Raw genomic sequence first — 16,487 nt, forward strand, 5'->3', positions numbered from 1 at the left:
TGCCCTAAAGCTGTTCTGCTGTGTAGCTCTTTGGCCTTTGAGGAAATCCTGGCAAACCCATGGCATGAAAGCTTATCCATGCACTGCTTGGATTGTCCTGGGATCAGTGTCCTGAGCCCTGGCCTTGCATGGGAGACCACCAGGAAACCACAGGGACAGTGGACATGAGCCAGCACTGCCCTGATGACCTTGGACCCTTCCCAGCACTTCCACGGGAGCCCAGTGGGCTGGAAGAATATTTGCACCTCCCAATGACTGTGGGTAAGAGAAAGAAGAGAAAGAGTCGTACCTGAGATGGAACAGTAGGCCACTTTTCTATAGACTTGGGCTTCTCGGGGTTTAAAGAACACCTTGATTTCAGCTGAACAATGTGGCCCAACCTCTCCCTCCTAAAACAGAAAGAGACAGCAAACCATTTACCTTCCAGTATCACATTTCTTCTTTTCAACCTGTAAGCCTTTACTTAGAGCAAGGAGTGAACAACACTCCAAAACCAGCTCAACACAACCGCAGGATGCTCTTAATGCTCAGCTGATCAGCTCCCATGCTACAATATTCCTACTGCTCTGACACAAGCTCTTGGTCACATCGTGCTGCTGTCAGCTACAGTGGTGTGAAACTGCTGTTGTGCTGACACTGGTGGCTCTTGGCCTTAGATGGGCTATAGGAGTAACCAAGAAGAGAACATGATCCCCTTCCTTGGAAAGAAAAAACTTAGTTTAAATTATTTTAAAAGAAAGCAGAGGCTGGGATTATTGTAAGGTTTACTCCAAGATGAGGAGGGATTTTGCACTGTGCAGACAGCAGGGATTCTTCATCTCACATTGTGCCAATACTCATAGTCAGGGCTCTGGTTGATGGAAGGACATGGGGGTTTGCTTGCATAAACAGAAAAAGATTTTCTGTCCCTGTGTGCAACAGAACTCAAAAAGTCCATTTCCAAGTCTTGTGTCCAGGCTCCCAGATGACACTGGAAGGGTGACTCAGACATGCTGTAAGTCCTGGTTACAGGGAGGGATTGGCATTTCCATGACCTTGGGCTGAATTTGGCCTCCTTTTTGCTTCAGGTCAACCTGTGAACTGACAGCGTTCCAGCACCCTCTGGGAAGCCCCACACATCATGTGTAAGCTGTGCCCCTTCCTACAGTAACCGACCCCTCTGGACGCTGCAAGGACACGCACCCAAGCTCCCTTGACATCAAACCCTTGCAGCAGAGCTCAGCTTTAGGCAGGTTCCTGCTGCCTGCCAGGAGCCCACAGGGTAGCAACTGCTTTTTTCAACAAGCTCTCCAGCCTCACCAGAAACCCCATGTCTTCTATCGGGGCACTTGAAGCCAGCTGAGGTGGGGATCTGCTGAGTGACCTCATTCAGGGAGGGGGAGGAGAAAGAGGTTCTCAGCTATCACTTACCAAGGGCTCAATGGTGAAAACGTCATCTGAGAACAGCATGGGGTCTGCTTGAATCTTTGCTGTCTCCTTCTCCAACTCGCGGTCGTAAAGGTCCAGCTCCTCATAGCGCTTCATCACAAGAGCCTTCGCCAGCTCCTGGGGCGGCCAAGACAGATTGTGACACAGCCTGCAGCCACAGGGAGAAACAAAGGCAGCAGGTCATTTAATAAGCCACTGATTTGCAGAGCTGAGTGTAAGTGCAGAAGCAGCAAAGCGCTCAGGGAGGAGCAGCAGCAGCTCCCCAGCAAGGGGCTGAGCCCAAGCCACGAGGTCCCAAAGGCCTCAGAGGATCACTTGTTGTTCGCTCGCAGGGCAGGTGCTTTTACTCCACACTTACAAGCGCAGGAGAGGTTTTGAAAGCCAGCAGTCCTCAGGAGAACCTCCTGGCTCAGAGCCACTGCCAAAACTGAGGGAGAACCTACCAGTGACCTCAACTGACTCTTCCTAACACAGAGTTGCTTGGGGGAGGCAGATAAAGATCAAGGAGCCCCCCCACTGCCTGCAGGGCTTCCCTGGCAAGGGGAGAAGAAGCTAGCTCTCAGCTGCAGGTTACCAGCATCACTCTTGGCTTCTTCCCTTTTGGACCTGCAGGGATAAGTTAACCCTGTGTGCCCTGTTCCCTACACTGCCTTCCACCAGAGCATCCCAGAGCACTTTCAAAACCAATTGATGAATTCAGGCATGGTATCTCTTCAGTGACATTAAAAGTTTTATATGCATGAAAACAGAGGCCCTGAGAGGGGGACATCTAGCCTTGAACCACCTTTTTTCCTCCTTTTGGCCTTCTCTGCAGACCTTTGGCACAGTTAATCTCTCCATTACTTGGTAGCTGCAGCAGAAATCATTCTAGTGTTTTAAGATCACAACCAAGAGATGGGAAAGGAACAGCTGCTTCCCAGCTGGCAGATCACTGTTCCCCCGTCAGACTCCAGTCCCCTGGCCATGAAGAACCTGCAGGTGGCAACTGGAGGGACAAGTAGAAGGCTCCATATGGAGCAGATTGAGGCAGTGGAGTATAAACAGGACAGCATCCTCACCCAGCCAAATTCAAACACAGTTAGAAAGGAAATACAGTCATGGATTGATGGGCTTAATAGCGGGTCTATTAGCTCCCAGGGTGGAGATATCGACTGGGAAAAGTTTCGGGTGTATCCTTGATGATAAGGAAGTCAGTATGCAGCCCTAATGGAGAAAACAAAGGCAGGCTGTAAAGTTGGTAGGCCTAGGATGTGGGAATTGCAATAAGGCCTTGAGCTTTGCCAAATGTATCGCCCATAGATCCTAGCCAATGAAAACGCTGTTGCTTGCTTACCTAAAATAAGGATACTGCTTGCTGCTAGCAAGGGGTATAAAAAAGCAGATGAGAAAATAGAAGAAGAAGACATCTTTCCTGCACATAACTGACTCCTTGTATCTTTATCGGCCGTCACGACTCTACACTGACAATGGATATTACCAGCTGCACACAGACAGAGCCTTGGGCAAACACTGTCACCGGCACCAAAAATACTGGCTATGGCTGGCTCCCTGCACCAAAAATACTGGCTATGGCTGGCTCGCTGCACCAAAAATACTGGCTATGGCTGGCTCCCTGCACCAAAAATACTGGCTATGGCTGGCTCCCTGCGCAGCGCATTTGGAAACGTTTCTCCAGGGCTGACCTCCAGTGCTGGGCATGAGGAGGGCATCCAGCCACTGAGATGGCAACTCTCTGCTCAACCTCCATCCACAGACAGTAATTTCCCCATGACGTGCCAGAAGGCCCTGATACTTTGCACCCCCACCTTCCACTGCCTTGTGGTATATAACAAGTGAATACCTGCCCAAGTGCAAGAAGAAGGGTCACAAATAGGACGATTGATTTAGGGGGCACTTGCCTCGGAGGACCCCCAGAGTGGACCCCTGACAACCACTGAACTAAGACCTGAGCATGTGGAATGGCAAAACCACTGCCACTCTCGCCTCCCATGCTGATGAGGGACTGTACAGAAGTAATTCACATAAATGGCCAGGAAACAGAGGAGCTAACTAAAAAAATAAACCTTTATTCTAATAAAAGGGAGAGTTCACTGAACAGACCTCAGGGAAGTCTCTCAACTCAGTGGAGGTTGCAGCTTCTTTTATCCCCTTTGCCTGGAGCACAGGTCCCTCCCCATTTCTCCATTGGCTGGGATACTCTGCAGTTACAGGCTTCCCAGCAGGCCTACTGTGCATCCCCCATTATGTGCTGATTAGGTGGCTCTCAAGGTCACTGACATTGTTCAAGGTGGAGGCCACAGCACTTCAAAATGGAGGACAGGGCCACATGACCCTCCTGTGCTGCTGGTTGGTCCCCTTGTCTCTGGGTAAACTGCCCCTCTCCCGAACTGCAACTTTGTTGCTTCTTACTGTGAGCAGTGACTGCCCTGCAAACTTTGCAGGAACACCTACTTGTTCCTAACGCCCTAAAGCACTCAAAAGCACAAGCCTGAGGCCATGTTAGTTTTACCCTTGCGCAGTGCATGTCTCTGCATCTTTCAGACCAACCTGATCTTCTGTGGATACTCCTCTACCTCAGTAGCAAAAGCCTTCCACTGGAATCGGGCTGTGATGTTACTTCTGTTGTGGATGACCGTGGTTCTGTGGCTTGACAGCGTGAGATAAGTCTTGTCAAGTTCCAAAGAGTACTTGTCCAGCCCGATGTTGAAGTCCTTAGCTTTTCCAAGAAGTCTGGTGTGGGTATCTTCACCTGGAACAAAGCAAAGAGGAGTCTTTGCTCAGCTCACTCGCTAATGGAATTACAAGGACCAGAGCAAACCACAAGTAACAGAAGAAAGTGTCCAACTTTTAGCTGGATAAGTAATTCCACAGATCAGTACATTTATCAAATCCCAACAGCTCCATGTGTACAGTGTGAGGATGTCCTGGACACCACCTTAAGCACCTTATTTCTGGGTGTGTTTGTAGAGATTTGTCCTGAGGTGACAGTATTTACAGTGAGATTTGTCAGGTGTGCTCAGGTGACCCACTTAGATCCCAGGCAATTCTGCATCAAATTCATTCAGGTGACCCTAATGAGCCCCACTCAGTCACAGCCCAGAGTCTCCTGAAGGCACCCCACGAGATTCCTGCCTCTCCCAATTCCTCGTTGCTGACAAGCAAAGATTCCTGGGGGCAGGTGTGAAGAAAGAGAGGTCCAGGGGAGCAAGGGAAGTGAAGCCCACGGCAGAAGGGGACTAAGGTGAGGTAACAAGATACAATGTTCTACAACATTCAGTATGACAAAGCACTAGAAAATCAACACCATGAAAGCCATCATCCCCTCCCTGTCCAAACCCACGACCACATCAGTCTAGAAATATTTAATATCATTCTGATCTCAAACACCAAGCTGAAACATTTGAAATGAAAGAAGGAAGGGCAGAGAGAAAGACTAAAAGTACAGAGCAGCTTTTATACGAAGACTGAATGGGGTTCCTGAACCTAGAAATCAAATGGGAGACAGATGGGAGAGGTCTGGAGAGCATGAATGGCCTGGGAAATGGGAATAAGGGAAAATTTGTCATGATTTGTCATCCAACAGGAACCCGAGGGCCTGAAAATGTTCTTAGACAGAAATGACATGTCTGTGTAGAGGGCAACATAGAAAAAGGGTCTGTGGCAAGACAACAGAGAAGCAGCTTAGGGGACAGAGGTGAGCAAGAGACACATTGCATTAGAGAGAGTTGGATGGAAAGCTCACATGTCACAGACAGCACTGTCCAGGAATGCAACTTCAGGCCTGCATATCCATACTGCAATGGAGAATCAAGGTTCCTCCTTCCTCCACTCAGCAACTCCCAGCAAAACAGGATTCCAAGATCTCATCCCTGTTTGAGGGCATCCACTTTATCAACCCCCTAAACACTAACTGGTTTTCACTTTTCTTTGCGGTGAAGCTGGGACAGGGCGGTGCTGCTGGAGGGGGAATTCAGGTGGCTGGGACAGTGGGGAGTGCTGGTAGAGGACTGTGGTGGGGGTGCCGGATGGAGAACACCATGCTGACACCAGGGTCCCTCCAGGGATGGACCAGCACACAGTAACACAGCACATCCAGGACAGGGACAGACTCAGCCTTGGTCCCTTCTTTACTCACTTCTGAGCACTGAAACACACAGGGGCTTTGAAAGGAACAGTTCTACAAGTAGTTTGCAGAGCAAGTCTAACGTTATTCTGCTTAGAAAGGGCTCTGCTATTTGGAAGGATGCAGGGTGAGTGCACCGTGCAGTGCCCAGCACTCACCTCTGTCACAGTGCACTGCCAGGGATGTGGAATGGTGCCCGGTCTCCATTGGGTGATATTCCACTGTCACTTGCATGGCTTCACCAACGTCGAGGGTTCCCATGGCTGGACCGACAGTGAAAGGGCTGCACGACCAAGAGAGAGATCAGGACTCTTGGGGGAGGTTTGGGGGCGATATTTGCAGTTTAGTTCACTTCAGCTGACTTGTGCAAGCAAGGAGCAAAGCAACCACAGTCAGCAGAAGACAGACAGAACACACAGCATCAGAAACAGCTACTGACTCTCTTCGGAGGAGATGCAGCCCTCAGAAAATCCTGTCGGATGAAATGAACTCATCTCCCTCATACTCTGCGTGGAGGCTCAAGGGTCCAACTGCCAGCAATCCCAGCAGAGAATGGTTCAGAAGAGCACAGAGAGGGTTAAGAGCTATTTGCATGCACATGACACTGACTGCCTCAGGAATGTCTCTTTTCTGATCCCCTATAAACCTCATTCAAGAGAGCAAATGGCAGGGCACTCCCTGTCCTGTGAGATTACAGCCTAGGAATCAAGAGGGAGAATAAAGTCTTCCTTGAAGACCAGAGAATAATGAGTTTAATTTGCAGTGTGGTTGTTTGGGGTGGTTTTTCCCTTTGTAAACATCCTGGTTTAACCTAAGAAAGGGCACGTTTTATCAGCATTTCAATGAAAGCTGCTGGAAGAAAAGGAGCAATGAAAACTCTGAATGAGTGCAACTGTAAATTGGAACAATACAGTGACATGAACACAATACCCAAAAGGAGGGTCCCCTTTACAGCCTGAAGGATTCAATCCCAGCTAAATGAAGTGCCATTAAGAGCAGCACAGCAAGGGAGCTGAACAGGAGGTTTCTGTGTATTCTGGAGTGTCATCCAGGCTGGTAACTGTTTGCTTGGCCCTCCAGAGAAACAAGGGAAATAATTAGGCAAATGTGTTGGTGCAGTTTGGATTTAACAGGAGCAATTCGACTTTGTCACCAGGTAAACAGCTCTTGCCTGACAGACACAAAAATGAGTGCTTTAATGCTTTGGGATAGCTCAGGTCAAAGGTGCTTCTGCCCAGTGGCTGCTGGGCTTTGTGCTCTTTGTACAGCCCCACTGAGAAAACAAAAGTTTAGTGCTTTGCTGATGGTTAATTTGTCACCTTAAAAACATTTCCTGGGGATTCTGATGATGGTTAGAGAATGCAACACAAAAAAAAAAAAGAACAACTGGAGCCGTGTGCAAGCTGAACTTTGTTCTGTTAGTGGTGACAGCTGATGGAATTGCTGCTCTTTCTGCTCCTTAAGGAGCTATTGCTGCAATTAGGGGCCTGACCCAGCTCGTTACCACCAGTGAGAACATCACTACTGGCTAATGGAGAAGCCTTGGGCCAACAATGTTTTTGTGCTGGGGCTGAGACTTTAGAGAGAGAGGAGGAAAGACAAGGCCCCACCAGCCCCAGAGCTGGATTACTCTCTGTGCTCCTGCATCTGCCCTGATGGGGGTGCCAGGACTGCTGCAGGGCTCTGCTGGGGCTCAGGGGTTCGTTGCCTGGGCTGGGAAAGGCACGGAATTTTTTTTCCTGTTCTTTTGCCAGAAATTTTGCCAGAACGGAGAAGCTACTAGTCAAGGGGCAACTCTTCAGGGCTACCTTCCCTCCCATTCCCTTCCTACTCCTGCCCCATGTCTGTATACTCCTGCCCTCAGATGGCTGGATGGGGAATAACACTCCTGGCGCTGACTTCAGGGGATGCCTGAGAAAGAAGGGATCTTCCTGTTTTCAAATTCTCAGAAGAGGATCCAGCCAAGTTCAGGACTAAGAACCCAAGAGCAAATCAGTCCCTGTATCTCCTACATTTTCACATATTCCCCAAATTGCTCCTGTTTCTTATACACCTGTGCATATGCCTATGGGCAGATGGTAGATCAACAGGCATGAGAGGACCTTGAAGAAAGTTCCCAAGGAAGAATGAATGACAGTTTGACAAAAATCTAACACAGAACAAAATAAATTGAAAAAAAAAGCAGAAACACATGAACTTCAGAATATTTTAAAAGAAATCTGAATGAAATCTGCTTGAAAAATTATATTGGCTTGCAAAGGTTCTTCATGAAACAGAAGAGATGACTGATACCCTCAGCTGACAAGGGAAATCAGATCAACTTTGACTAACAGGAACTGCACAGGCTGTTCACAACACAGCTGATGGTGGGCATCTGATGAGAGGCCCCTTGATGTACCACATGCTTGAGGCCTCCTGGAGAATGGGTTTATCTGGCTGACAGTGGGAGGCAGCCATTTCAGAAGGTGTTGGTGCTCAGGAGGGTGCAGACCAACTATTAACGTTTTCCAGCAGTCCCCAGGAAATCTGGGAAAGACAAAGCTCAGGAGTTGCATCCTGCTTAAAACACTAGAAGCAACAGCAGACCCCACACGTCCTGCCCATTTCCAGCTGTGGCTGCAGTGCAGCAGCTCAGATGCTCTGGTTCCTTTGGGATACTCTTTCCCAACTCTGCCATCACCCAAAGGTGTTTTGCACTAAGACAGATGAGCTGCTTTACCTCTCAGTGCTGAGGCTGTAACAGGCTTCCAGGTTCCCGGTGTTGCGAACCAGCAGAGTCTTCTGGGTGCTGTGGTTGACTGGACACGACGAGAAGTCCAGCTGGTCAGGGAAGTCCAAGACTGGGCGGGCACCAATGGCTCGAATTGGCACAGAGACCTTTTCCCTTTCGCTGATGCAGACAAGCCGGTGGAAATGATCCTGCAGGAAAAGTAACTGGCACAGCATTAAGGGCATTGAGTGCCATCCTCATGGCAGAAGAAAAAGTACTGTTTTCTATGACCCTTTGTGGGTGTGAATTTACCTCTTCCACCCCAAAAATGACCACTAATTCATACTAATAAAGGCTGGAGAACAGAGCATGTGAAAAAGCATAATTTTTGCTCCATTCCAATAGGAAAGAATAAAGCTCTCTGGATCTTTTTGTTCCTCTGGTATTTTCCATAATAAAACCCCTTCCACTGAGCCTAGAGATAGCTAAACATCAACACCCCTGTTCCATCTGCCTCTTCCCTTGTGAACGTTCAAGAATAGGCATGGAGGGAAAGCAAAGCCCTCTAGGCCCAGCTGCAGGGCCTGGCAGTACCACACCGTGCCAAGGTGTGACCAGCTCCAGGCTGCCTGCCCCCAGCCCAGAGCCGACCTCACAGCACGGGCTAGGCTATAACCAGTGTGCAACAAACGCCCTGGCTTTAGAGAGAACGTTCCTCTAAACTCACCTTGCTCCCCTCAGGGATGAAAAGGATGTTTATAGTACAAAATGAGCCCGATGGGATCTGATGGCACACACCATTGGGGCCGACCAACTTGAAATAAGGTGAGCTGTCCATGGTGACCTTCACCAGCTGAGTAACCTGCAGGAAAGACACAAAATGGTGATTTTGCCACTTGTGGAAACAGGAGGAGATCTGGGTGTGCCCTGGTGACAGCCTTCCTTGACCATTTTCCCAAAGGACTTTTAGCTCTGGAGGTACAAGCACAGGATACACAAGGGTGAACTTGGATCCCTCTGCCTGGGCAAAGCAGCTCGGCCAGAGGCAGTAGGGCAGTGCCTGCTGGGAAGGAAGGTCAGGCACCAGCAGTATGAAGATAGAGCACCTGAACCAAGTCATCCTCATTTTCAACAAGCCCAGAGAATCTGCCTGCTTCTGCCTGCACACAGCCATGCAGCCCTGTTCCAGAGGGAGAATGTGCTACCTGAAGGCAAACCAGCACATTATCCTGGGGGAAGGAAGAAATTCCCTTCTAACAGACTGAGGTGGAGTGGGGAAGTCCAGCTGTGGGGAGACAGTCCTATGGGCACACCAGCAAGAGGAGACCAGACCCTAGGGTAATGAGGGAGCTGGCAGAAGAGCTTGCCAAGCCGCTCTCCATCATCTTCCAACAATCCTGGCTCACTGGGGAGGTCCCATATGACTGGAAGTTGGCAAATATCACCCCAATCCATAAAAAAGGCTGCAAGGCTGACCCTGGTAACTACAGGCCTGTCAGCCTGACCTCGGTGCCTGGCAGAGTTATGGAGCAGATCATCCTGTGTGAAATCACACAGCAGCTACAGGATGGACAAGGGATCAGACCCAGCCAACATGGGTTTAGGAAGGGCAGATCCTGTTTGACCAACCTGATCTCCTTTTACGATCAGGTGACCCACCTGGTGGATGAGGGAAAGGCTGTGGATGTGGTCTATCTGGACTTCAGCAAAGCCTTTGACACTGTCTCCCATAGCATACTCCTGGAAAAGCTGGCAGCCCACGGCTTGGACAGGGGCACTCTGTGCTGGGTCAGGAACTGGCTCAAGGGCCGGGCCCAGAGAGTGCTGGTGAACGGAGCTGCATCCAATTGGCGACCGGTCACCAGTGGTGTTCCCCAGGGGTCAGTGCTGGGCCCAGTCCTTTTTAACATCTTTATCGATGATTTAGATGAGGGGATTGAGTCCATCATCAGCAAATTTGCTGATGACACCAAATTGGGAGGGAGTGTCGACCTGCCGGAAGGCAGGAGGGCTCTGCAGAGGGATCTGGATAGACTGGAGAGATGGGCTGACTCCAATGGAATGAAGTTCAACAAGGCCAAGTGCCGGGTCCTGCACTTTGGCCACAACAACCCCCTGCAGCGCTACAGGCTGGGCACAGAGTGGCTAGAGAGCAGCCAGGCGGAAAGGGACCTGGGGGTGCTGATCGACAGGAGGCTGAACATGAGCCAGCAGTGTGCTCAGGTGGCCAAGAAGGCCAATGGCATCCTGGCCTGCATCAAGAACAGTGTGGCCAGCAGGAGCAGGGAAGTGATCCTTCCCCTGTACTCTGCATTGGTGAGGCCACACCTGGAGTATTGTGTTCAGCTCTGGGCCCCTCAGTTCAGGAAGGATATTGAGGTGCTGGAGCGGGTCCAAAGAAGAGCAACGAGGCTGGTGAAAGGACTAGAGCACAAGTCCTATGAGGAGAGGCTGAGAGAGCTGGGGTTGTTCAGTCTGGAGAAGGCTTAGAGGCGACCTCATCACTCTCTTCAACTACCTGAAGGGAGGTTATAGCCAGGTGGGGGTTGGTCTCTTCTCCCAGGCAACCAACAATAGGACAAGGGGACATGGGCTCAAGCTCTGCCAGGGGAGGTTTAGGTTAGATGTTAGGAAGAAATTCTTTACAGAGAGGGTTATCAGGCATTGGAACGGCCTACCCAGAGAGGTGGTGGATTCACCATCCCTGGAGGTTTTTAAAAAGAGATTGGACGTGGCCCTTAGTGCCATGATATAGTAATTGGAGTTGGATCAGGGGTTGGACTTGATGATCTTGGAGGTCTTTTCCAACCCAATCTATACTATGATACTATGATACTATGATACTATGATACCCTTGGCCTTCCTGGGAAACTGAAGAGAAAAGGAGGAACACAGCAAGACAAAGAGACAAGCCCCGACACAATGAGATAGCAAAGAGAATTGAAATGGGCTGTAAAGAAGCAAGGGAGAAGCACAAGACACTACCAGGAAAGGCTGGTGCAGAAGATGGGAGCAGTCAGCTTGCCAGTGATGGAAAGCCAGACGGCCCTGCAGGTTGTGCCTGTCAACTCTGGGCTTGAAAGGTTATTTTCTGCCTGGAGAAACATGAGCAGCACCGACTGACAGTGTGGTTTCATTATTAAAAGCCAGTCTCAGCTCTCCAGGGGCTATTGCTGCCTGGTGATTGTGGCCAGGCAGCTGCCAGTGCAGGCAAGCCACCCTGCTGCCAGTTTCTGCCCGCAGGGGAACACAGGCACAGGGACAGCAAACAGGCATTTGCTAGCACACAGGTATCAACCTCTGAGCACCAAATCACATCTCACAATGTCTAAACCAGGTGATTTGGACCCCCTGCTGTCTATTCCCACCAGCTTGCTCTTGGCACAAGAGTCAGTTGAGAAACTGTTTCCCTGACTGAAATTCAAAAGGTCTCAGTTTTCCTCTTTACAGTGCAACACAATTGCTGACATTTTTCAACTTCTTCCTTCTCAGCTTTCTTAGGGAATTGCAAAACAATCACACTTTGTTCAAGTGAAGGTGGAAACCCTCAAGAGCACATTACGCTGGATGTGCTGTAGTTCTGCAAAGGGAAAGCAGAGCACCATGTTGCCTTTGGAAAACCTGAGCACAGCTGAATTAAGCTTGGCAGGAGCCTGAACTGGCATCTAAAGGCCTTCTGCTGCTTCTGCTAAATGTGTCCGATTCCAGGGCTGTTTTCAAACGCATGTCCCGCAGTGCCAGTGCCAGTAATCATAACTAGTCATCATCACTAATCATGATTCCAGCATTAAGTGGAGAAGACTCAACCCCTGAGCTTTGACTGCGAGCTGCACAGAGGCAGCTCAACAGGCTAAGAGAGGCAGAGATTCCTGCTGGGAACCAAGATTAACCAAGGAGCCACAGGATGTGGTGGTGGACACTCGAGGGGAAGCACGAGAGCAGGTGAGAACTGGACAGCCTTCCCATCAATCCAGGGCTCTCAAGAGAAAGAAGCTCTTTTGGGTCAGATACCACCAAGGCATGGCCAAAATCAGGGGAGAATCCTCAGCACGGGAAAATTCCCACCATCTTGCAAATCCAAGGTAGTGAATCTGGATGTGCTACAGCTGATACTTGCTCTGCTGTACACCATGGAGGTTACACCACTCTCCTCTTCTTCTAGCACAGTGTTAAAGCCCCACATCCCAGCACTTACTTTGTCTCTATTCCTCAGAAGCAGAGGCATTTCACAGACCTTGCCAAGGACATAGTTCTGAAACACCAGCTCGGATGGGACAGGCTCAAGCAAGGTCTTGTTCCAGTCAGGTGACGAGAACTGGAGAGGCAAGAGAGAGTAGGGAGAGGTTCAGCTGCTGGGAGGAAGGTTCATGAACGACTCTTCTCTGTTGATTCCTGGTGAAGTACAGGCTCTTGGTAACTAGGTCTGCCCAGCTGCCACTGGGGGAACAGTAGCTCACCCACCTCTGCTCTGAGCTGATCAAAAGCTGCTGGACCACACCAAGCAGGCTCAAGCTGAGCAGCTCTTTTGGCAGGAGTTTCTCCAGCTTTCCTTTTCCAAAATGCCAGGCAGCGCTTACCTCCAGCACAGCCCTGTGCTAATGGGGTCTCAGAGCTCTGGGCACTCACTGAGCACTCAAGCAGTAAGTGAAACTCAAGAATTTACATCAGACTCCATAGGAAACAATTTTTGGATGACCTTTACTCTGAGGCAGGGAGACTGAGGCCCACACAACTCCAGACTCTAGAACTTAGACACCAGTAAGAAGAGAATAGCACCAGAGAAGGTTAAGGGCAAAAAAAAGTACCACAGTAGATAGGAATAGGACAAATGAGGTGAATGCTGGATGAGGATAAGGTTCAGCTCTTTTCTAAGCAGTGCTGGGCAACTTGAGTAAGACTGGAGTTGTGTTAGATCGGGAGTAATTACCTCAGGCCCTCAGCCTTCAAAGGCCAGCACTGCCACTGTGGAGGGAATCCTATGACCCCTAGCATTGGTCAGTGATGACACCAAAGCAAGAGGTGGGACAATGGGAAATGGCAAGCTGGTGCCCTTGTGTCCTGCCCCAGCCTTCCCCTGGTATCGTGCCTTCACCACCAGTAGCTAAACTCCAGCAAACCCCACCAGCTTCAGCAGAAATTATTTGTGTTGGCTTAGCACAGATCAGGACTCCAGCATCTCACTAGGAGAAAATGTTTTGCCTTTGCCCCAGTAGAAGGAACTCCACCACCACTAGCAGTTTGCAGTGACAACAGGACCTGGACACTGAGATGTTTCAATAAGCTGAAGGCAAGGCATGCAGCCTCTTCAAATGTCATATCAAACAGCAAGGAAAAGGGCAGGAAAAGGCTACCTTGTAACTGGAGTTCTCATTCGTGCCTAGGGGCCGGACAGTCTTGGGCAGCTTTGTCTCCTGAGGGCTGTCCAGCTTCTTCCTGAGCCTGAGACCCACCTCCCTGAAGTCAAAGATGGTCAGCTGAAAGGCAAAAAAACCAGCAAGAGCCTCAGAAATGCCCTTGTTCAGAGAGGCTTTACTTGTTCAAGTGGCTCTGATGAATTATTTGTGATCACAGCCACCAGGACAGTCCTGGAAGTTACCTGCTGAAATATTTAACATCAGAAAATTAATGGTATAGAGCAGAACACACTTGCTCTAACCAGGTGGCTCTGCCTCATTAGCTTCTCCATGGTTTGATGTGACATGTGTGGGGACTTCTGCTCTTGGGGAATTTGTGTCCTCTTTACTTCCACTGGATTGAGCCAGTGACCTTTGCAGAGAGTGGCAAACTCCCCTAACTCCATCCTTGCCCAAGGCTCTGTCTGGCCTCACAGTCCCATTTACAGAAGAATACAGAGAGATGTCCTTGACAGAGCCTCAGCACTGGGTCACCTCCAGTCAAGTGAGCTCCAGGCAGCAAAGGGGACATTTGTGGGTGGGAAGGAGGACTTGCCCCAATTCCACTGCTGTGTGCAGAGCTGGATCTGTGCTCCACACAGGAGATGAGACAGAACAACTGGTTAGGAACCTGTTCCGGGGGACCAGCCACCTCTCTCAAGGTTTCAGGCAGCATTTGAGCCACCCACCACATGCCCAGGTGCCTGGAGGGCAGGTGTGGTCAGAGCAGCACAATGAGTGTGCCAACCTGACAGAAGGAATTCCTGCCCACACACAGGGGACAGAAAGAAGCACAAGCTCATATTCAGCTTTACATTGTTTTAACTTGGCTCCAGTGGCACAGCAAGGCAAGACTCTGGACTGCCCCTGACGCACCATGACAGCCCCTGCCAACAGAAGCACGGCCCTAAGAGCTGGGAGGGGGTCTGTAGCTCCACGGTGCTGTGGACAGCAGGAGGGGCTGGGAGAAGAGGGACATGGGAGGAGTTTCCAGCCTTAACACAGCTCCTAGCCACAGCAGGTACTTACACGCTCAGGCTTCTCAGCCTCTCTCGACCTTAGAGGATGAGCCAGCACCTCTCTCCTCTGGAATCCAGAATCCATTCTGAAGGATGTTGTGGGTGGATAAGTCCTACCAGTGACCGTGTCTCAGCTCACCTGGAAGGAGCAACAATGGAATGCTGAAAATCCAGAATCCCATTCCTGGCAGACCCAAAAGATACAGTGGTCCTGCAAATTTTATATTATTTGAAAGTAGCTAAATGCTTGTTTGGCATAAGTAGCTAGAATTGTTAGGCTGGAAGTTGGACTTTATTTGAACTATATGGCTATGTTGTGTAATTCAAAGATGGATCATAGTGAAACCTGGAGCTAACATTCTGAACATTAATAACAGTTAGAAGAGACAAAGCTGTATCTTAAATATTACTTAAAAATTAATAGCTAGAGTGGACAGCCCATAGCTGGTGGTATAGGAACTGTAACAACCTCCTCTTCTCCAGGCCAACCAAGCCCAACTCCCTCAGCCACTCCTCACAGGACTTACCTCTAGACTCTGCGTCAGCTGTGTTCTCCCTCCCTAATCTTTGCCGCAGTGAAGGTCTCAGAACCAGACACAGTACTTTTGCCTGTTGAGAAATGCAAATGGATTTGATGTGATTATTTCACTGAACTCAAGGGCAACTTTTGATAGGTACCTTTGTACACGTAAATATAGATATTCGCATCTCTGTGCCTGTGTGTGTGTGAATTGCTCATGGTCTATGTAGTAAGCTACAAGAGTGAACCTTGCCATCAAACTTTGCTAGGTCACTGAGGAGACACCATTAAAGGGACGTGAGCCACTCTAAATGCAACATATGGGTGAGCAGGACCACGTCAGACTTTATCCTAGTGGTACTTCTTCTCCAGCATCCTTATCCTACAAGAAGCTATGGGTAAACAATCACCAGCCTGACAACCACCTCTCTCTGTTTGTGTCGTGCAAGAAAGGGCGAGAAGACAACTCCAGAAAGTGGGTCTCAAGCACTGACAAAACTCAAACGTGAACATTTACTTTGGACTAGAAACACGAGAACATGACACTGTCTTATGGACACCAGGACATGCTGCAGCAAGAGATTTAAAGCTGGAAATTACCATCTAATGGGGAATGGGACATTAATCTGGATTTCAGTGATTTATTACTTGGTCTTGAGAATAACTGGATTACTTGTGCCAGTTTTCTAACTGCAGTTTCATTTCACTTCAAATGAAGCCTGTCCATCATGCCCACACTTCTGTTTACAGAGGGCTTCCACTCTCCACGCCCCCACCCAAGCTAGCAGCTTCCCCTACCCTCTAGCCCTGGCTGCTCTTCCATAGCCCCACGGTTCCACTTCCATAAAGCCTACAGGAATCTGCCTCCCAGACTCAGGGGAAGGAACAGAACTCAGAAATCAGTCCCAGCTCTCTGCAGGAACAGAATAAAGCACAGCTTCAGCCCACCACCGCTGTCCCATGGGGGGAGATATTCATCTTCCCCACCTCAGACAGCCCTTTACCCAGCCCACAAGTTAAGGAAGGATCTTAATTCCCCCTCTGCTCCAGGCTCAGGGCACAGACAGGTCTGGCCCCTCAGCTTTGTGTTCAGAGCACGAATGGCCTGAGCCTGGGCAGAGGAGCCAGCTGTGCCAGGACACAGCAGCTGAGGCCACCTAGGGAAGCAATGAATTAATATTCCCAGGGCTGGGGAAAAATTCCTGACATGTCTCAGGAAACCCAGGTCTATCACAGCAGGGTGTCAAGCTGAACGTCATCAAGGACATCAAAGCTTTACCTTCCAATAAAGGAC

General features: G+C 49.6%; 1 protein-coding gene across 1 annotated transcript in view; it reads right to left on the reverse strand.

Moving 5' to 3' along the window:
• The window catches only part of LOC113960504 (hydrocephalus-inducing protein-like), a 66,192-nt gene extending 50,962 nt beyond the window's left edge, over window positions 1–15,230 (reverse strand). The window contains exons 1-10 of the mRNA XM_027670108.1: window positions 15,201–15,230; window positions 14,684–14,812; window positions 13,613–13,735; window positions 12,457–12,576; window positions 8,989–9,123; window positions 8,271–8,470; window positions 5,710–5,834; window positions 3,976–4,177; window positions 1,411–1,576; window positions 290–389 (exon numbers count right to left, since the gene is read on the reverse strand). Of these exons, the coding sequence (XP_027525909.1) occupies window positions 290–389; window positions 1,411–1,576; window positions 3,976–4,177; window positions 5,710–5,834; window positions 8,271–8,470; window positions 8,989–9,123; window positions 12,457–12,576; window positions 13,613–13,735; window positions 14,684–14,758 (1,246 nt within the window). The 5' untranslated portion in view covers window positions 14,759–14,812; window positions 15,201–15,230. The remainder of the gene's footprint in view (window positions 1–289; window positions 390–1,410; window positions 1,577–3,975; window positions 4,178–5,709; window positions 5,835–8,270; window positions 8,471–8,988; window positions 9,124–12,456; window positions 12,577–13,612; window positions 13,736–14,683; window positions 14,813–15,200) is intronic.
• Between the last annotated feature and the right edge of the window lie 1,257 nt (window positions 15,231–16,487).

The sequence above is a fragment of the Corapipo altera genome, unplaced genomic scaffold (genome assembly GCF_003945725.1).
Source record: "Corapipo altera isolate COAL_440 unplaced genomic scaffold, ASM394572v1 242, whole genome shotgun sequence".
NCBI lineage: Eukaryota > Metazoa > Chordata > Aves > Passeriformes > Pipridae > Corapipo > Corapipo altera.